This window comes from Hemicordylus capensis, chromosome 4 (genome assembly GCF_027244095.1).
Source record: "Hemicordylus capensis ecotype Gifberg chromosome 4, rHemCap1.1.pri, whole genome shotgun sequence".
NCBI lineage: Eukaryota > Metazoa > Chordata > Lepidosauria > Squamata > Cordylidae > Hemicordylus > Hemicordylus capensis.
Window position 1 is genome coordinate 263,364,219 of NC_069660.1, and position 22,672 is coordinate 263,386,890.

The window sequence follows — 22,672 nt, forward strand, 5'->3', positions numbered from 1 at the left end:
AAGGCCTTACTTTGGGCATGGGATAGATACCACCCCACCATATAAATCCCAATCATTTCTGGGGTGGGTTTTCTCCCAATTGACTTATAATGGGAATAGGATAGAAACCACCCCACCATAGAAAGCCCATTCATTTTGGGGTAGTTTTCTATCCTGTGTCATATTTTTTATTAATAATATAAATATCATAAGTGTTGTGAGGGGCCATACTTGTGGATATATCATGTACCAAAGTGCAGGTAGGATTCAAGCTGAGTTTTTCTCCACTTGTGCTCAAGCTGTCTACCTTGCCGCTTCAGCCCCCGTAGCTCTTCTGTATACCAAGGGGCTAATTTAGAAGTGGGTCAGAGAGGGTGCTTAGGAGCAATCATGTCTATTGCCCTAGAGAGTTCATTATTCCAAGTCTAAACCAGGGTATCAACAGACACTTGCAGAACCAACCCTAAAACCTTCTAAGGCTTCTTGGGATCTTATAGGCTCCAATAGCCTTTTTGGGCAGATCATCCTAATAGGTCCTGTGAGTCCAACCTTAACCAGATGGTGGTCCATCCATGATGATGGGGAAATCACAGGAGTCCTCACCCACAGAACACCTTACTTATCAGAGCAAAAAGCCAAATCAAGAATGTGACCAGCAATGTGCCTTGGTCCTGATACCACTTGTGATATGCCCATAGTTTTCATGGCCACTATGAACTCCTGAGCCGATCCTGACAAATTGGTTCCAAAGTGATTGTTAAATTCCCCCAGAACTACTAGTCTGGGAGACTCCAACATCAGCTCCGCAACCAAGTCAGCCAGCTCAGTTAGAGACTCTGTTGGGCAACAGGGCAAATGGTATACCAACAGAAGTCCCAGTCTATCCTTGGTCTCCAGACATAGGTACACACATTCAATACAGGCCAATTCCCTGATAGGAAACCTAGTAAGGGAGATATTAGTCTTATGTACCACAGCCACTCCGCCTCCTTGCCCTTGTCCTTTCATCTGATCTACAACAGAGTATCCTGCTGAGAGAAGCTGAGCTCAAATTGGACCACTAATCTACCCCATCCAGGTCTCCGTAATACATACCAGGTCAGCTCCATCATCCACTATCAAATCATGGATAATTTCTGTTTTATTTTGAACTGACCTGGCATTACAGAGAAGCAAGGTGAGGTTCTGTGGGGGTTTGATACTGCTCCCCAAGGTCAAAGAGCTGGCAGAGAAGCTGGAAGGGCTAATGGCTATTAGGTTTCTGAGTTCCCTTTCCCTGTAACAGCCTGCTACCCTACAACGTCACATCCTTCCAATGTCGTATACATCATGGGAGTAGGTTTCCAGGGTTTTAGATACGGATTTTCCCTCTACCTGGAGATTCCAGGGATTGAACTTGGGACCTTCTGCATACAAAGCAGATGCTCTGCCAGTGAGCTGTGGCCCTTGTACCGCCCTTCCAAAATGTGCAGTGCTCATGTACTAAGGGTTTATTTGTGAGAGAGGAGATCATATCATCTTCAGTTAGCCTGGATGAGAGTCCAGCTGGGGACCAGGTTACGTTAAGTTAGCTTGGGAGAGAAAGTCCAGCTGGGTGTCAGATCAAGTTAGGTTAATTGTAGGGGGAAAGAGAGTCTCTTTGTTTTCCTGAATCCCTGGTCAGTTCAAATTGGAACAGGCCAGGCTTTCTAGACAACCTACTATTTTCATTATAAACATGGAATCCCCACAGGTCTGACAGGTCTTGAATACAGTTCTCACAGACTAATGAATGTGTGAAAGATACAGTGAGCTGGATGCATATGTTATTCCTTGTAGGCTGGTGAAGATAATTTTCAGTACGTCCAGTGCATCTCGCTCTGTTAATTTTTACTTGTCATATGCATTATACAGAGAAATCTTTATACAAATTTGTTGACGTTCAGAGCAATGAAGCATTGGTGCAGTGAGAGGAGCAAGCTGGCACCACTTCCCAATTAACTGCACCAGTGCACTGGGGAAGGGGCACTTTTTAACAATGATCCTTTCCCCTGGAAGTCATCTGTGCCACCCACAAATATGTTCTTGAGGGCTGCACAGTTCTCAGGGACATATTTTCAGGTGGCACAGAGGGCTTCCTGGGGAAAGAGCGGCTGTCGAAATTGCCCCTTCCCCAGTGGATTGATGCAGTTAGCTGGGAAGTTCTTAGTCTGCTCCTGTCACTGCACTGGTGCTTCCTTGCTCATTCTTTTTATATACTGCCTGCAAGGTTGCTCTTTTTCCTGCCTCCATTACTTGCAATAAAGTGACAGCAGAAAGCATTTTGTAGCTGCTGTTATATACTTGTTGGTACAGAAGAGATACAGCTGCAGTATTTTTATATACCGCCCTTCCAAAATGGCTCAGGGCGGTTTACAATTTGTTGATTAATTAAAGTGTAAATGGAGTGAATTCCAAAACACAGAATCAGAGACTGGGGGGGGGGGGTTTAAGAACATTTCAGTTCTGTGTTAAGCCTATGAGGCTTCAATGAGTGAAATACGTCATCGGCGCGCAAAATGCATTTTTTACAGCTGTGGGAAAACACACTCCACATTTCCACTCAGTCTTGAGGATATCCTTCCCTCCTCAAGAAATATATGCGAGTTACTATGACAACTCTATTTCCTCTGTGCACGCTGCATATAGTGAGAAGGCAAGGGAAACCATGTACATCTGGAAGATGAAAATGGCAAGATGCAAGTCATGACAGTACTAAGCCATATTCGGTTCTAAAACAAAAATACTGGGTGTTGGGGTGGGATAGCCTCTTCAAAAGATCATCAGGTGTTACATTCTTACTGCTGAAACCAGCAATAATTTTCAATTCTTTGAAGCAGTTAATGGCCAGACAAGCTCTGTCCCATTTCCAGTCCAAATCCTCCAACCAGAATGTTCATTTTTCATTATGGCCCCAGAATCAAAGTTAGCTTCCTATCAAGCTGATACCTATGCGAGGAAGTGGAAGGAGAACATCAGAGCCATGTAGCTTCCCATCACTCCAACAGTGTAGAAGGATTTCCTCAGTCTGAGTGCTAGCTATATACATGCAGAGTATCATAGAGTCTCCACATAGGCTTTAGGTAAGCAGGTGCCATTTCTTTGGCAATCCCCTTTTCTTTTTTAAATGGAAAATGTCCAGCTTTCTTTCACTTGCCATAGAAAAGTCCTTGAAAAGATATACACAGAGAGAGAAGCTTGTGCCAATAACTGACATTTTTAGTCAAATGTATCAGTCCACTGCTAACTGGGCAAAGAGGCACTTTTTAAACATTGTGATTCTTTTTATTTAGCAGGGGGAGAGTAACTGGCCCTAATCACCCCCAGCATAGCACTTCCAGTGACTGTTGCTCATGTTTATCATTTTTCTTTTTCATAGGAACATAGGAAACTGCCATATACTGAGTCAGACCATTGGTCTATCTAGCTCAGTATCGTCTTCAGACTTCGATTGTGAGCCCTTTGGGGACAGGGATCCATCCTATCTATCTATCTATCTATCTATCTATCTATCTATCTATCTATCTTAACCACCTTGGAAACTTTTGTTGAAAAGTGGTATATAAATATTTGTTGCTGTTGCTGCTGCCGCCACCATGTTCAAAGCTGATTTAACAATGTTGTGTACTGAGCATGTCACCATCATTGTTCCTGGCCCCTCCCCACCGTGTTTTGGAACTTCATTCCAGGCGCGTATCTATAATTTGGTGGACATGTTTAAAGAACATGAGTTGCCCTGCCTCATCCCATGAGAAGAGGGGCCAGTGAGGGCCTCTCGTGTGCTTGCCTTCCTCCCCACAACTAGCTTGCTTGCCTCCCCATACCCAAATTACCTGCTGCTGTGCTGCTGCCGCCAGCTGCCTGCCTGCCCCGCTGCCACCAGAACATCTCCTTCCACCACGCCTGCTCTTAGCCCACTTGTTCACCCACCTGCCCTCATTGGCACTGGCAAAGCTCAAGGCTAATGATGTCACTGCCCATCGTCAATAAGGTGGGGTAGTTTTGTAGCTCCCCTGGCCCCATGCATACCGGCTCTTTGCCAGCACTGTAGAGGCAAAGTGCTGGCAAAGCAAGAGGATGGGAGTCTGGGGGTGGGGGGGAGTGGGCAGCTGATGTTGGTGGGAGCCACCAAGAAAATAAAAGTTTAAAAAATCAATAGCACCCATGATGCCATAAAACAAGGGAAGGAAGGGACAGTGTTCAGTTATGGAACATGGGTCCCTCCAGAATCATAGTTAGCTTTGATACAACACTGCTTCATACTCGGCCACTCACCCTTCTGTCTATGATGATCATACATAACCTACCAGTAGGGATGGGCCCGGACCGGTCTGGACCTGGGTGGTCCGGATTGGGGGTGGGGGGTCGCTTTAAGAGCGGCAGCAGGGTTTACTTACCCCTCCTGCCGCTTTCCGCCATGGTGCCATAATTAGTAGAGTAATTGGGGCGGCAGGATACCTCCCTGCCGCCCCTTCCCCACTGCGGCTCTGCAAAGCTCCCAGTAATGCTTTGCGCGCATGCACGTCAGTGACGTGAAGCATGCGCACGACGTGCGTGCGCGCAAAGCATTACTGGGAGCTTTGCAGAGCCGCAGCGGGGAAGGGGCTGCAGGGAGGTGTCCTGCCGCCCCAATTACTCTACTAATTACGGCGCCACAGCAGAAAGCGGCGGGAGGGGTAAGTAAACCCTCCCGCCGCTCTTAAAGCAACCCCCCGCCCCAGTGCCGGACCGCAGTGTGGCGGTTCCGTGCACACCCCTACCTACCAGAACCTAGCATGAGTTTGGAAAGGCATTTAGAATTCTCAGCAGTTTAGGGAGGCTGGTGGAGGCCCGTGTGTGGCCACTGCTGCACCCCCCTGGCCCTGCCCCCACATCTGACATCAGATGTGGGGGATGTGGTCTCCCTTCCAAACAGGGCCACACAGCCCCATTTGGAAAGGAGATCAGCCTGTGCTGGATTGAGCAGCGTGGGCCGGAGCAACTCTCCCTACCTTAAAGGCAGGGAGAGCCATCCCGGCCGTGCTGCCAGTGCAGTGCAGGCCAAGTTAAATGGGGCCGCACAGCCCCATTTGGGAGGGAGAGCAATCAGCCCCGCTGCATTGGCAGCGAGACCAGGAGCAGCTATCCCCGCCTTTAAGGCAGGGAGAGTCATTCTGGCCGCGCTGCTAACACAGTGCAAGCCAATTCTGGCTCCATACTGAAATAATACCTTCCATGTCTGATGTCAGATGCAAGGGGCGTGTCTGGGGCCACGCTTGTGGTCCCTGATTGTTGGCGGCCTGGGTTCTTTGAACTAATTCGCCCAATGGTGGTTCCCCCTTGGGAATTCTGCTCCTTCTACATTTCTTGGAGGAATAGTTACCAATAGACAGGATGAAAATAGACTGGTCTCTAGGCTTTTGACTGCTCTCAGGTTCTTCCAAGAAATGTCAGAACCTGTGGAATACTCTATTGTGCAACATCTGTCTGACCCAATATGGGCGTTGACTACAAAGGAAAAGATATTCAACATAATTGTAATTAGTCATAGGCTTGTGCTGTATTTGATTGATTGATTCATTAAGTCCATCAATTCAGTATCGACTCATAGTGACCACATAGATAGATTCTCTCCAGGATGATCTGTCTTCAGCTTGGCCTTTAGGGTCTCACAATGGTGCATTTATTGCTGTCATAACCGAGTCCATCCACCTTGCTGCTGGTCTTCTTCTTGTCTTTCCTTCAACTTTTCCCAGCATTATGGACTTCTCAGGGGGGCTGGGTTTTCGAATAATATGTCCAAAGTATGATAGTTTGAGCATGCAAATTTGTGCCTCAGGTGAAAATTCTGTATTGATTTGTTCTATGATCCATTTATTTGTTTTCCTGGCTGTCCATGGTATACTCAAAAGTCTTCTCCAGCACCAAAGTTCAAAAGCCTCAATGCTTTTTCTGTCTTGCTTCTTCAAAGTCCAGCTTTCGCATCCATAGAGTGTCATGGGAAAAACCATTGTCCAAATGATTCTAATCTAGTAGGCAGTTTGCACTGAGCTTGTATCCAAACCAGGAGCCATTAAAGTCTCAACTGTAATTTAAGCCCTATTCAGGCATTATGTTTTACCTGCACACCAGTACGTGTTCTTGTGTGAATGACTGTACATGAGTTCACTTTAAAAGCGAACCTGGGTACAGGACACTCAAATGCATGATACAGATAGAAAGTGTACTACTATGTGTGTATTGAAAACAACATGTGAATAATGGTGTGCATACTTATGTCTATGTGTGTATCGTGCAGGCCTGCTCAACTTTGGCCCCCCTGCAGATGTTGGCCTACAAACCCCATAACCCCTGGCTATTGGCCACTGTGGCTGGAGTTTATTGGAGTTGTAGACCAAAAACAGCTGGAGGCAGAGGTGCACTAACCCCCAGACTGGTCCTCCAAGTTCCTGGGGAGCCTCCAAATGTTTGGGGCTGGGACCTTCCAACAGCTAAGCCACAGCTGATGTCATGGGCTTGCGATGATCTCTAAACTGCACAGGTGCGCCTTGCACTTGCTTATAGATGCTGGCCCAAATGGATGGGGCCAGCGTCTCTCCTGCTCCCACCCCACCGCCACTGGGGGAGGGGGGAGAAGGGAAAAGGGCTGCGCCGCTCCCCCCACCAGCCACTCCTTGGCTGCAGTAAGACTTTAAAAAATAATGCGGAGCTTTGGTGGGGCAGGCTCTGCAAAGGAGGTTGGTTGGGGGCAGTGTGCACACCTTCAGCTGCCCAGTGAGGAGAGAAAAGAACTCTATCTGAAGGATGACATTTCTGAGGTGTTGCCACCTAAGAACCCCAAACACTGGGAGATATAAAATCCTTCACATGTTATCAATAAGAAAAAAATCAATAGCTGTGTGTTAGAAGGAAATCTTTTCCCTCATCATTATTTCCCTCAAAAGGAATGAATCACTGGAAGATAATAGCCTGGAGGAGTTGGTGTAATAGGCAAAGAATTAGAAGGAAATGAGCAGATGGGAGGTGAGAGCGGAGTGAAGAGAGCTTTGCTGCATGGCCTGATTGATTGGTTACAGTGTACCAGTTTGAAAGGCACAAAGCTTGACTCGAGGGGAAAGGCCCAGCAGGACTACCATGGTTTTTTCAAAGCAGCTTTAGCAAATAAGGTTGTTAATAGCACAAAGAAAGGAGTATTAGGGGAGGAGTAAAAGGCTGGGAACATCAGCATGCAGGTTGCGTGCACTGTGTTCTTTCTTAATGGAGCCTAGTCCTAAAATAGAGAGTTTAGATTGTTTCATGCTGCAAGTGGAAAAGAAACCTTTCCAGCAGCCACAGGCTAAAAGAAAAAGAAAAGAAAAAGGAGTGTCTCACAGTTCAAGGTTCTAATTCAATCTGTGAAATCAGAGCAGCTTCATATACATTTTTCCTATACAGAGATTAGCCCAGTGCTGGAAAAATGTCCTGTGTGAAGCAGCTGTGTGTCTGTAGGATCAAAAATGAGGGGAAAGGGGGAGGAATTGCTTTTGCCATAAACATATAGCACCTATTGGTCAATGTGAGGTGGTATGCTGGGAAATATTATTATTTATATTATTTTATTTATTCAATTTTTATACCACCCTTCCAAAATGGTTCAGGGCGGTTTACAATTAAAAACAGAAACCATTAAAACCAATAACAATTAAAACAGAAATATAAATATGAACACCAATTAAAACACATCTTAAAAAACAAATTATCAAAACAATTAAACCCCTGAAAACCAGGTTAACATTAAAACAATTAAAACTAATTAAAAACCCTGAAAGGCCAGGCCAAACAGATGGGTTTTAAGGGCTCTCTTGAAGGTCAGTAAGATTACAAATTTCTGCTGGGAGTGCATTCCACAGCCTGTGGGCAGCTACAGAGAATGCCCGCCTCTGAGTCGCCACCAAATGAACTGGTGGTAACTGGAGACGGATCTCCTCAGATGACCTTAACATGCAGTGGGGATCATGTAAAAGAAGGCTTTCTCTAAGATATCTCGGACCCAAGCTGTTCAGGGCTTTAAAGGAAATAACCAGCACTTTGTATTTTGCCTGGAAACATATCGGCAGCCAGTGTAACTGTTTCAAAAAAGGCATCATATGGTCTCTCCGGGTTGCCCCAGAGACCAATCTGGCTGCCACATTCTGAACTAACTGAAGTTTCTGGACTAAGTACAAAGGCAGCCCCACGTAGAGCGCATTGCAATAGTCAAGCTGGGAGGTTACTAGCTGATGCACCACTGTTTTGAGGTCATCCTCTTCAAGGAATGGGCGCAACTGTCGAATCAGCTGAAGCTGATAGAAATCATTCCTGGGCATGGCCTCCACCTGAGATACTAGGGTGAGGCCTGGGTTCAGGAGTACTCCCAAGCTGCACACCTGCTCCTTCTGGGGAAGTGTAACCCCATCCAGCACAGGAAGATCTAACTCACCCCTCAGATTCTGAGCCCGCACAATGAGCACCTCCGTCTTGCTTGGATTCAGCTTCAATTTGTTATCCCTCATCCAGCCCATCACTGCCTGTAGGCAGGCATTTGGAGAGTGATTGCCATTTCCTGAAGATGAAAAGGAGAAGTAGATTTGGGTGTCATCAGCATACTGATAGCACCCAGCACCAAACCTCCTGATGACCTTACCCAGCGGTTTCATGTAGATGTTAAAAAGCATTGGTGACAGAATGGAGCCCTGAGGGACTCCATATAACAGCTCCTGTTTGGAGGAGCAACTGTCACCAAGCTCCACCATCTGGAATCTACCTGAGAGATAGGAATGGAACCACTGCAAAGCAGTGCCCCCTATCCCCAACTCCCCCAGGCCATCCAGAAGGATACCATGGTCGATGGTATCGAACACCGCCGAGAGATCGAGAAGAACCAGCAGAGTCACACTCCCTCTGTCAATTCCCTGGTAAAGGTCATCCATCAGACTGACCAAGGCCATAGCCAGTTCGAAAGCCAGTTTGAAATGGTTCTAAATAATCAGTTTCCTCTGAGACTGCCTGGAGCTGGTCAGTCACCACCCTCTCAATCACCTTGCTCAACCAAGGGATATTGGAGATTGGCCTGTAGCTGTCCATCGCTAAGGGGTCCAGGGAAGGCTTCTTTAAGAGTGGTCTAACCATTGCCTCCTTCAGACAGGGGGGCACCCTACCCTCCCTCAGTGATGCATTTACAATATTAACTAGGCCACTTCCAACAATCTCCCTGCTAGACAGAAGCAGCCAAGTCGGGCAAGGATCCAGAGAACAGGTGGTAGGCCGCACCGCCCCAAGCAGCTTGTCCACATCCTCAGGAGTCACAGATTGAAACAATCTGGATCAATCTAATACTGCAAGGATTGCTGGACACCACCTCCATAGACCTTGCAGAAACAGTGGAGTCCAAGTCGGCCCAAATACAGGAGATCTTATTCGCAAAGAACCCATTAAAGGCATCACTGCAGAGCAACTCTGGGGACTGATTGGAAGTAGAAGGAGCAGAAACCAAACTCCTCACAACCTGGGATAGCTCCGCCGAGCGTGAAACTGCAGCTGCAATGTGCGCAGACCAGAATCTCTTTTTTGCAGCACGCACTGCCGCCGCATAAGCCTTCAAATCGGTCACATGCTGAATCCTGTCAGATTCGAACCAAGTTGTCCTCCATTTGCGTTCTAGTCACCTACCCTACCGCTTCAGCCCCCGCAGCTCCTCAGTATACCAAGGGGCCCTTTTTGCAGCAGGTTGGAAGGGATGCTTAGGAGCAATCATGTCTACTGCCCTGTTGAGTTTCCTGTTCCAGGTTCCCACCAGGGCATCAACAGAATCACCAGCCGCACCAACGTCAAAATCCTCCAAGGCCTTTTGAAATCCCACTGGGTCCAGCAGCCTTTTCGGATGGACCATCCTAATAGGTCCACCACCCCTGCAGGGGTGGATTGCGGCTGTGAGACCAACCTTAACCAGGTAGTGGTCCGTCCATGACAATGGGGAAACCACTGGATCTCCCACCCATGGAACACTCCTCTGATCCGAATAAAAGACCAAATCGAGTGCATGGCCGGCAACATGAGTTGGTTCAGAAACTAATTGGGATAGGGCCATAGTTGTCATGGCCGCTATGAACTCCTGAGCTGCACCAGACAAGCCAGCCCCAAAGTGGATATTGAAGTTCCCCAGCACCAAAAGTCTAGGAGACTCCAACACCAACTCCACGACCAGCTCCGTCAGCTCAGTTAGGGAGTCAATTGGGCAACGGGGTGGACGGTACACCAACAGAATCCCCAATCTATCCCTAATTCCCAGCCTCAAAAATATGCACTCAATATAAGAACTGTCTCACAGGGGTCCTGGTAAGGGAAATGGTATTCTTATGGACCACAGCCACTCCACCCCACCCCACGCTCACTTCCCCTGGCCTCCTCCATGGCAGAGTAACCTGGTGGGAGGTGCTGAGCCCACACTGCACCACTCGCCTCCTCCAACCAGGTCTCAGTTATACACGCCAGGTCAGCTCCCTCATCCACGATCAAATCGTGGACAATTTCGGTCTTATTCTGAACTGACCTGGCATTGCAGAGGAGCAAGGCCAGACTCTGTGGGTTGCTGGAGCTGCTCCCCGAGGCCTGAGAGTTGATAGAGCAGTTGGAAGTGGAAACAGTTACTAAATTACTGATTTCCCTTCCCCTGTAACGGCCAGCTGCTCTGCCAGTGCAGATTCTTCTATTCCCCACCACTACGGTAATAGCTGCCCCCGAACTGCCAGGCACACCCCCAGCACCATCCCACTCAAGAGAGCCCAAACACATGTCTGCAAAAGGCCTGGCCCAACCAAAACCCCCAGCCCTCAGTCCCACCCCTGAAGGCCCAGCCCCAAAGGCCGGCCCCCTTTGGTGGCCTGATTGGCAGCTGCCTACAGGTGGCCTGATGGCCACACCAAAAACTACGCCTTTGGCGAGCCTGATGGCCACGCCGACAACTACGCCATTGGCGAGCCTCCTTGCTTTTAAGCTTGCAGAGAAAAGCGGCAGGAAGAGCACCAACAACAACATGGAGAAGCATTCAGTGCTCAAGGCAGTGGTGTGGATGGGCTTAGCTCTGTGCAGATGTGCAGCTTATGAGTAGCTAGGAGAGCCCCATGAAGGTATGGGAAATGGCAGCAGTAACTCATGTTTACCACACAAATATAGGTCTTGAACAGTGGTGTAGCAAGGTTGGAGGGGGCCTAGGGACAAAAAATGAAGATGGGCTCCCTTGTTCCCCATCTTCTTTGTTTCCCCCATCCCTCATATATTTTTTGCAGAAAAACAATGTGAACATGATGAAAACAAGATTCTTAGCATGCCCTTTCTTACCCTTCTGTGCATATATTACACCTCTTCATATATGCATACACTTTCACATACATACTTGTACACACATATCCCCCTAGCTCAGAAACATTTTTAACAAATATGCCTACGACTGTGATCTGATATATGTGCATACATACAACCCTAGCAATGTTCCTATCCCTATATGTTCACACACACACACTTATCACAGCTGCTCCAAGGACTCTGGATACAACATGAGAAGAAATAAGAAAGGACTTGAGTTTTGAGGGCTGGCAAAATATGTACACCAAGGACAACAAAATCAGCCATGGTCAGAGCTTCCAGACATAGGAAATGAGAAGCACTGAAAAGAACTCAATGCATATTTCTGAGAAATTTGGAAATGAATTTTTTAAAGTCTAAAAATCTCTCTGCTATGTATTCTGATAACTTGTATGGTTGAAAAACAATTGAATATATATTTCACCACCACCACCGCCGACCAGCCAATAAACTCCACCCCACTTGCTCTCTTACTTTCTGCTTTCCACAAAGAGGAAAACAACTCATTGCAATTTAGGAGGGGAAGATCACATGGGTCAGGACTTATTGGGAAGAACACAGTCATTTTAAATCATTTTTAAAAGTTAAAAATCTCTCACACATGCACAAACAAGGGCTTGGGGATAGGAAAGAGATACACCAAGGGAGGCTTTCAGTTGCCGATGTGTGTTCTCTCTCTCTCTCTCTCTCTCTCTCTCTCTCTCTCTCTCTCTCTCTCTCTCTCTCTCACACACACACACACACACACACACACACACACACACACACACACAGTTCATGATTGTGGGAAGGAGAAAAAACACATTGGCTTCTGAGTAAATAAATTACATTCATGGGTGGGGGAGATAAGGGTTGTTTGACTTTCCTTTCCAGCTCTCCTTGTGACCATCATGCTTCCTTCCTGCTCCCTCGCCAACTCTGCATTGAATTGCAGAGTGGGGGAGGAGCACAACTCAAGGAGGACCAATCAAAGACGGTTGATGCTGGACTGGTTTAACCCTTTCCTTTCTCATCGCCATCCTCCTGCCTAAAAAAAAAGAGAAACAGCTTGCTGGCAGTGATTGGGAGTCACACAGCTGGTGGGGCGGGGAGAAACATTTGGTGGGCATTGTCACACTTTGGCCATGGGTCTGTAGAGCCTTGTGGGGCCCCTTGACCCTTTAGGCCCAGGAGCAATTGCCCTCCTTGTCCAATAGACCCTACGCCCCTGGTCTTGTAGCCTAGAGAGGAGGCAGCCTATGGGAGGGGTTGCAAGGAAAAATAGTGGATGGGGAAAGGATTAAGCACCTTTCCCTCCTTCGTTCAGATTGCCACTCCTCAAAGCACAGTTGCATGAAAGAAGCATTGTTCTTCTATTTACACCATGGTTGTGTAACATGTAGTTCTACTCTCAGCCCCAATTCCACATCTCCAAGTTCCATCCTGTTCTATCTTCTAGAATGGCAAGTGGCTGTAAGGGCCACATATAATTCTTCTGTTTTGGTAGGCCTGTAATGGTAGGCATGGGCATTTGTAAGACTACATATGGCATCCCCGAACTGGTTGTATGTCCCAGAGAGTGCATGGTCTTTCCATGGATTAAGTTGCTTATTTACAGAGACAAATCATTCTCTTTTAGCCTGATTACCATATTTTCCACCCCAGTCTATAATGGGCAGGCTAACCATATGCAATTTTTTGCATACAGAATGTTTCCAGATAAGCTCGAATGGACTTCTCTCAGGCTCAAGCCTAATACTAGCTTCTTTAAACATGCCCTTAATTTGCAGAGCCCTTTCTCACAATCCCACGAACAGGCTTGAGGGCAAGCGGTGGGGAAGGCTGCAGGAGCATACCTTCTCTGAAGAGCTGCTAGGTTCACTGATTGCACTCCCAGATGAGCTGCTGCTGCCCCAGGCAGAATGGAGGTTCAGGGGCTGGGATGCCCATCTGGAAGCAGCCAGGGCTGACACTAGCAGTTATCTTAACCACGGCTAACTGGTGCCTTCCCTAGGCAGGTTTGCTGCCAAGGTGCCACCAGGAGCCACACATCTCCTGGCAGTTCTCATGAGCAGCCAAGCCTGGTCTTGGCAACCCAAGCCTGGTCTTGGCAACCCAAACCTAGTCTTGGCAACCCAAACATGGTCTATGCCATGGCCTTAGCTTGAAAAATAGAATATTTTTTTTAAGAGAAGATCCCTCTCATTCACTCTCACTGCCCTTGGAAAGAACAGTGTTTTCAACCAGCTAGAACTCATTCCCTAATACTTTGTTCTTTTAGATTAGCAGTTTCAAGAGACAGAACATTGTTCCCATTGGTGTTCTGGTAGCTGTGCTATTTTTACACAGCAGTGTTAAAGTAACTATTAGTGATTTTTATGAGGAACATAATTTGTACTTTCTAAATCTAGCTAATGTTTAGATGGCATTCAGTGCGAATGAATCACTAACTCAAATACCAACTGTGGATTTGGAACAGTTTTCAGTTATTACTATAGATATTACCAGAAATTTCAGGGGGCAGTTTTAAAATATTACAGTGCTCAGTTTTAACAATCATTCAACATCCCCCCCACCTTTGGAGGCTGTTTCAATTGTTCTGAACTGGTGGGTGGGCGGGTGGGTGGTGGGTGAGGAAATAGTGGCTGACATTCTGACTAAATTACTTGACAGAAGTCCTACTGAAATTAAATAGTCCTTTAGAATAATTATTGAGTAGTACTATCGTATATCTTCGTCTAGATGTCAGCCAGTGTGTAGACACTGGTGGTGGTCAGTTTTGAACAGTTCTTTTAGAAATCAGAGGAATCTAAAAACACAGGAAATATTCTGTGGTCTGCTTCTCTAAAGAGACTGGGAGGGAACTCAAAGGTGCCTTTCTGAGCACAGCCTTTATAATTAAAGCTGCTCATTCCCCCTCCCTGCTCCTCATGCAACCCAGCTTTTCCTTTATAGTATCTTAATGTAGGTCGATATTTCAGCTGTGCTATAAAAACACAACTTTAGCCTTTAGGTCATAGACTCCTGAATTACCAACACAGAATAGCTAGGGAGACTGTTATAGCAGAAGGCTATCTAAGTATAATCAGGTACAGCATACAGAATGCTCAGCACAGATAATGTGGGCCTGTCCCTTGGAAGAGTTTGAGCAGGAAGTATGGACTTCTGCAGGGATAAGACAAAATGCATAGAACCAGTGGTGTAAGAGGCCTTGAAGTAACCCGTGTTCCAGATGTCAGAAAGGATCCCCCCACATTTGGTGATGACAAAGGTGCTGTCAAATTTTGAGGGAAAAGATTGGGGTGCCTCACTGGCTTGCCTCACTGCCAAGCCCCCTGCTCAACACCCCTCCCATGTGGATGGGCCACTGCCTTGCCGCCGCCACTCTTTCTCCAGTGCCACCATTTCACAACCAATTTGCATGGCAGTGAGTGGTTGGATGGGCTCTCCTCCCCTCTCTCATTTGTACATGCAAGAAAAGAGCCCATCCACCCACTCAGGTGAGGTGAGGTGAGGTGAGGTGAGGTGAGCAGGGGGAATGCATGAGGGGCCCTTGGCCTAGGGCAGGCCATCTTCTTTGAACACATTTGCCCAACTAACATTATGCCCCTGCAGAGAACAGGACTTATTTATTAAATTGCATATCTACATTGAGAGACCATCTACCTTAATGAGCTTGATGAAGACTGCATGATTTTGAACTTTGAGATGGATTTTGTTCTAAATCCCCCAATAATTATTATGCACATCAATATCATCATCCACAGTCTATACCTCTGCAGCAACATCGATCCTGCAGTGAGTAGTAGTTTGATACAGGGGAGAGATTGCAGATTGGTAAAATGGGTTGCTGTAGCAGATTTCAGTTGCCAGCTTTTCATGAAGGCTGCACCACACAGAAGACACTCCAAAGTTAGGTTTAGAGGGTTAGGTTTAGGTGATTCTGCCACCAAATACATCATTTGATAAAGTAGTAGATGATCTAGGATGGTACCAAATCAATTTTGTCTTCTGGTAACTGTTAATGGAACTGCTCCGGGGTGATTGGCAAACACCCCTAAATGCATTCAGGCTTTGTGTGAGGAATTAGCAAGCTGGGGTGGAGCCGTGCAACATCAGAATAAATTTGTGCAAAGTTCTGGTCCTGGGGAAATGAACTGACAGAGTGGTTGAAGTTCAAAATAAAGTAAGATTTTATTTGAGAGCTTATTTTATTTTTATTTACATTTTATATTCTGCTCTTCCTCCAAGGAGCCTAGAGCAGTGTACTACATACTTAAGTTTCTCCTCACAACAACCCTGTGAAGTAGGTTAGGCTGAGAGAGAAGTGACTGGCTCAGATTCACCCAGCAAGTATCATGGCTGAATGAGGATTTGAACTCGGGTCTCCCTGGTCCTAGTCCAGCACTCTAACCACTACACCACACTGGCTCTCAATTTTTAGGGGTACAGTGGAACAAGAGAGCAATATCACTACCAAAAATACGTTAAACTGATTAACCAGATACTTGCAAAGGGGCATTTTAGCTTGGTGTCTGAATTAAATGACTTCCAGGCTGGCTAGAGAAAGGAGGTTCAGAGAAAAAGGTTTTGGGATTTAAGAAAGAGCAGGGTTAGGGGAAGCCCAGAGGGGTGCTGTAGTTATAATGCAAATTCGTCCTTCGGTTAGTGGTGATTGGACACTAATGGCTCATGTGCAATCAAAGGACCTCTTTCCTCCGGGATGGAACCAGGCAGCAGCAGTGAACTGAAAGCAGCTCGAGGGCTAGGCAGCAGGAGGAAATCCAAAAGGGGTCTGTGTTTGTGCAGCCAGCTTCTCATAGCAGTGAGGCATTCTGGGTAGATTGGGCCAGTGATGAAGGCTGAGAGTGAGAATGGTGTGAAGAGCAAGAAACGGTCTGGTGTTATGGCTGATGTCAAGTCTATCACCCAAACAGTGCGTGACTCCACGGTATAGCGAACAAATGAAGCACACTGGTTCATGAAACTAGGGTGAGTTATAGCCCAAAATGGGCCTGAGGAAAAATACCGGCTGCTTCCTCTTCCTGAGGAGGGAAATTCCAGTGGATCTCAAAAGGATCCATTGTCTTTGTTTGTTATGCTTGGGTAAAACATTATGTCATGAATGGTCAATAACAACCTGTATGTAAATGGACTGAATGGATGTGCAAGAACAGTATCTGTCAGGTCGGAAGGACTCAGAAGACCAATCAGTAATTTTAATGAGTGCACCTCCGATTGCCCATTTAGCTCTTTTATGATGGGGAAGGGAGTAGCATCCACAGTGCCTTATCTGTTTCCCTGCTGAGCTGATTAGCATTAGCTTATTTGAGGCAACTGCAGAGGAGGGGGAAGTAAGAGGTCAATCCTTGGACAGAGAGGCCTTGAAAGTGAAGCTAACTCAAAAGCTAACTCAGGTTTGCTTAGACATTTCTAATGGAGGGAAAAGCACAAGGCTAATCCCCTTTCAATTCACTTGGTAGCTGGTGAATCTGGGGCAATTGTTTCACTGCCTGCTAAGTGACCTGTCCTCATATGACAACAACCAGTGAGCCCACGATCCCATGAAGCTCCTGAGCATGTTAAAAGTGGGAACTACAAGCCTGTAGTCCCAGACATATGCAGAGAGGCTTCTGGAAGCCTGCAGAATAGCAGCGCTGGCAACATAACATAACAAGAACCTCAAGACTCTCCTGTTTTTGCAGGCTTTTAATTAGAATTAATTTTGATAAGTTTAAAAACTTATTTTAATAACTATTTTATTCTATTGTTTTTATTGTATTTTAATCTGTGATTTTTAAATATTTTAAATTTTGTACACCACCTAGAGATGTACATATCAGGTGGTATAACAATATGATAACTAAATAAATAAATCCCACTTGGCATGCTTCGTTCCACCAAGCCATCAATATTAATATAGGAACATAGGAAGCTGCCTTATACTGCCAATTGGTTCATCTAGCTCAGTATTGTCTACACTGACTGGCAGCAGTTTCTCAAAGGTTTCAGGCAAGAGTCTTTCTCAGCCCTACATGGAGCCAGGGACTGAACCTGAGACCTTTTACATGCAAAGCAGATACTCCACCACTGAGCTACAAAGTCGTACTCAAAGGTGGCATACAAGGATCACCCATCCAGGCACTGTCCACACAAAGATCCTACTTAGCTTCAGCAGGGCGGCTGTATAGGTGTGTCCTTCAACCATGCTCTGCAGTCCATATATATGGGCTGTTATATTTTGATTACTTAGAAGTGCCAATCATAATCCAAAAGGTTTCCTGGGAATTTAGCAGCTGCTTGGCAGAAAGGGTTCAGAAGTTCATCTGATCCTGCTACAATGACAAGGAAAGGACGGAGAACAACAATATTATCCTGGTATTGTGGTATAAAGCATCTATAGACTTATTCTCCCTCTTTACAGCTCTGAAAAGCACAAGAGTGTCTGGCCTCCCCCCAAATAATTACTCACCTTATAAGAGGTATTTGAAACACATACTAAAATGTGGTGCAATATAGGAACGTTGATTTCACTTGAAACAGTATCCATGGGGTGGCCCATCAATACTGCTGCTGTAACATGTAGGGGTTTCATTGTGTATTGTTCCAGAATGCATAGAGACTCTGGAAGAACAATATGGAAGAACGACCTGATGAGCAATACTATTCATTTTGGAACTGCATGTAGAAGAAACCATAGTTATATTACTTCAAACCAAGTCTATATTATAATATAGATATAGAGCTGGATTATATTGCTGGATTAACCAAAATCTATCAAATCCAGCATCCAGTTTTTTATACTAGCCAGGCGATAGTAATAATAATGATGTTTAAAATGTGTAAAGCCACCTAAAGTAGTGACAACCACCACATGCTATGACAATGAATTCTATTAATTAATTGTGTATTATGTGAAGGAGTATTATTTCCTTTTGAATGTACTGAATCTACTATAAATTCATTTCCTAAGGCGTCTCTAAGTACTAGCATTATGAGGGAAGGGATAAATCCTCTGTATTCACTAACTGATGTCCTAAAGAAGTAATGATGCAGCGGGAGACTGTACCCTCACAGTTGGAGGTTTCCCCACTTCCACAGCACATGCACTCATTGTGAGAAGCATTTTTCGCTGATCTTCCCTGGCTCCAGAAGTGCTCTGCACCTTCCAAGAAAATGTTCCCGAGGGCTGTGCAACTCTCAGGGACATAGTTTTGGAAAGCACAGAGGACTTCTGGAGCCAGGGAAGATCAGCAAAAACATTTCATCCTCGCCATGGGCGTGTGTGCTGTGAAAGTGTGGAAGTCCACAGCTGCATTAGAAGCCGCCTTCCACTGTGAGGAATGCAGTGGAATATCTGCTCCATCCTTGCATCAGCAGTCAGGATGTTAGCCACTGTCTCCACACTAGACAAAATTTTCAAATTTTCAGTCATGTCCCTTAGTAAGTTCCCCCCAAAAAACAAAATGTGCCAACCGGTTGCAGAGAATGTCCTCTACCACCTTGAGTTTTGGTTGTCAGTTCCTGCACCTTGTGACTGCCAGATGCAGATAATTCTTTCAGTTTGATTCTATAAAATAGTTTTCTGTTTTTGTGGATTCTCTTTTGTAGATGCCATGTGTTAGGAATTGGGTAAAACTAGCATTGTCTGAAAACGGCCAAAGAAAATTGACCCAATAGCCATAAGAACATAAGAACAGCCCTGCTGGGTCAGGCCCAAGACCCATCTAGTCCAGCATCCTGTTTCGCACAGTGGCCCACCACATGCCGCTGGAAGCCACAGGCAGGAGTTGAGGGCATGCCCTCTCTCCTGCTGTTACTCCCCCGCAACTGGTACTCAGAGACATCGTGCCTTTGAGGCTGGAGGTGGCCTGTAGTCCTCTGACTAGTAGTCGATGAGAGACGTCTCCTCCAAGAAGTTATCCAAACCCCTCTTAAAGCCATCCAGGTTGTTGGCTGTCACCACATCTCATGGCAGAAAATTCCACAAGTTGATTATGTGTTGTATGAAAAAGTACTTCAGTTTGTTGGTCCTAGATTTCCTGGCAATCAATTTCATGGTTCTAGCGTTATGTGAGAGGAAGAAGAATTTCTCTCTATCCACTTTCTCCTCACCATGCATAATTTTATACAGGTAGACCTCTATCATGTCTCCCCGCAGTTGTCTTTTTTCTAAACTATAAAGCCCCAGGTGTTGTAGCCTTTCCTCATAAGAAAGGTGCTCTAGGCCCCTGATCACCTTGGTTGCCCTCTTCTGCACCTTTTCCAGTTCTACAATGTCCTTTTCTAGATGTGGTGACCAGAATTGTACGCAGTACTCCAGGTGTGGCCGAACCATAGTTTTGTATAAGGGCATTATGATATTAGCCATTTTATTTTCAATCCCCTTCCTAATGATCCCTAGCATGGAATTGGCCTTTTTCACAGCTGCCGCACATTGAGTCGACACTTTCAGTGAGATCCCTCTCCTGGTCAGTCACTGACAGCTCTGATCCCATCAGCATATACTTGAAGTTGGGGTTCTTCGTCCCAATGTGCATCACTTTACACTTGCCAACACTGAACTGCATTTGCCACTTTGTTGCCCACTCACCCAGTTTGGAGAGATCATTTTGGAGCTCCTCAAAATCAGTTTTGGATTTCACTACCCGAAAGAGTTTGGTATCATCTGCAAATTTGGCCACATCGCTGCTTACCCCTACTTCTAGATCATTTATGAATAAATTAAAAAGCACCAGTCTCAATCCCTGGGGGACCCCACATTTACTCCCCTCCATTGTGAAAACTCTCCATTTATACCTACCTTCTTTTTCCTGTCTTTCAACCACTTAGCAATCCACACATGTACTTGTCCCCTTATCCCATGACCGCTAAGTTTCCTCAGGAGTCTTTGATGAGGGACTTTGTCAAAAGCTTTTTGGAAGTCCAGGTATACTATGTTGACTGGATCGCCTTGATCCACACACTTGTTGACACTCTCAAAGAACTCCAAAAGGTTGGTGAGGTAAGATCTACCTTTGCAGAAGCCATGCTGGTTCACTCCCAGCAGGGCCTGTTCTTCTATGTGCTTTACAATTTTATTCTTGAGGATGCTTTCCATCAATTTACCTGGAATGGACGTTAAGCTAACCGGCCTGTAATTTCCCGGATAGGCCCGGATCCCTTTTTGAAAATCGGTGTTACATTTGCTACTTTCCAGTCCTCTGGTACAGAGCCGGATTTCAGGGATAAGTTCTATATTTTAGCAAGGAGGTCGGCAATTTGACATTTGAGTTATTTGAGGACTCTTGGATGGATGCCATCCGGCACTGGCGATTTGTTATTCTATCTGACTCAGTTCTTTAGCCTCCATCCCCACCACTTCTCACTGGTGAAATATGAATCTATTATATAGTGATGCCTTTCAGACAAATTGTTTCTTCTTGATTCCTACACATATACAGTTAACATGCATTGTCTGAGGTTGCAATTCTAAACATATGTACTTGAAAATAAGCCCCATTGAACTCAAAGAATTTCTTCTGAGTAAACATGCTTAGGATTGCATGTTTAAGAATATAAATCTTATCTATAAATGTTTTACTTGGCAATATTTTCATGATCTACATCACTTGTATAAAATCTACAACTTTCTGCTTTCATTGTGATTGTTTGTGTGTGTGCATGTGAACCTGCTTCCGTTATCTATGTGAAAATATTTACTTCTTGAGATGATATAAAGGAAGTCAAATTAGACGTGAATTTGAGTCCTCTACAGAAGCCAGACAAATATGTTAACAGCTCTGCTTTTGTTTCAGGTCTCAATCAGTGGTGGAGCCCGGAATGTTGAAACACGAGGATCAGCATGAGAACGAGAATACCCAGCCACTGCTGGCTCTAGACTGAGTTTGAATTCACCATGACTCACAAAAATGCATCATTAGACTTCAATGGTATAAGAAACCTATGAAGCAAGAGACAGGTTTCATACACATTATCACACATTCAGCTTGAAACCAAGCTCTTCATGTTTGCAGAGCAAGTAGTGATCATCACCAGCCATCCGTCTTTGTGGCCAAAGCCGAAGGGGAAATTCCTTATGGCCCAGAATGCCAAGATAAAGAGATGCATTTTATTGTAAAAGAGTTTCTATCCCACGCTTTAATGATGTATGGTATATGACTGAAATATGAGGGACTTCTTTCTATGTACACACATTCAAAGATGTGCAGATGAGGTTTTCCCATATTGTTCAAGCAAGAATTTCCCCCGTTTTATTAAAATAACAATTAGGTGCAATCAAAATTCTTAGCTAAAGGCATCTTGAGTTTAAAAATTGCGGTAAGAGGCTTAACTTAGTTTGCAGTCCACAGAGAACACTTCCAAACCCTGAAGTCTTATCAAAGATTTTACTTCCTTGGATTTCCCCCCTTAAAAACAAAAAACAAAAACAGCTAAGCAATCACCAGCAGAAAATCATTTATCTCTGTAGTATGTGATCTCATCACCCCAGTACTTGCAGGGATCACTTATTTCAGTCCCCTGCAAAAATTATTCCTAACTTCTGAAATTCCCTATAAACCTGTAAGATCAGTGTAATGAGTGGAGTAGGAAACAGACACAGGCAATCTGAAAAGTAGTTATTTAATTTTAATAATATGAGTGTCCTCCCCCACCACAAGCAACTGCAGTGGGTGGGTTGATGGAGTGGTGGCAAGAGAGAAAGAAGAGGCATTTGAACTCAATGGAAACACTTATTGGTGATTAATGTTCCACTCCAGGTCCTTTCATTTAGGTCACTCCAGCAAGTGAAAGCTCAGCAGAGCTGTTTAACCAACTACAGATATAGGCTATGCTTATAAGAGAAAGGGAAACTTGGGATGAATTATTCAATATGCCACCATTAGAAGGAACTCTGGAAGGACAGAAGAAAAATGTAGATCTGACATGCCAAAGATCAGTTTGCTATTTCTGTCCGTGCTCTACTTGCAAAAACAAAATTCCACCCCTACATTCAAATGAAAATAGAGAATAAAAAAATCCACTGTTATGAATTTTTTTTTGGCTGTGGCTTTATTTATTCAAATTGCTATGAACATTTTAGGCACCTGTACAACATGTATGGAACAGTTAGCTCAATGTTAAGTTTAAGTCATGCATACAGAGAAGTTAACTCACTGTCCTAAGGAAGACTGTGTAACTTTTATTTTATACTCGGAAGTAATGACATTCGTTTGAGCATGATCATACATAATGAATCAAGCAATGACATGTTCCTGCCATATTGCCTTTTTAGGATCATCTTTCAGGGACTATTTATCTATTGTTTAGAGCTGAGGATGTAGCTTGTACAGAGTTG

The 22,672-nt window shown here is 45.2% G+C and overlaps 1 protein-coding gene across 3 annotated transcripts in view; it reads left to right on the top strand.

The window, feature by feature from the left end:
* The window catches only part of CLVS1 (clavesin 1), a 124,169-nt gene extending 101,802 nt beyond the window's left edge, over positions 1-22,367 (top strand). For 2 of the 3 annotated variants that reach the window (XM_053242592.1, XM_053242590.1), the window contains one exon: positions 21,132-22,367. In XM_053242592.1, the coding sequence (XP_053098567.1) occupies positions 21,132-21,219 (88 nt within the window). In that variant the 3' untranslated portion in view covers positions 21,220-22,367. The remainder of the gene's footprint in view (positions 1-21,131) is intronic. The other variant, XM_053242591.1, reaches the window with a different exon arrangement.
* Positions 22,368-22,672: the final 305 nt, after the last annotated feature.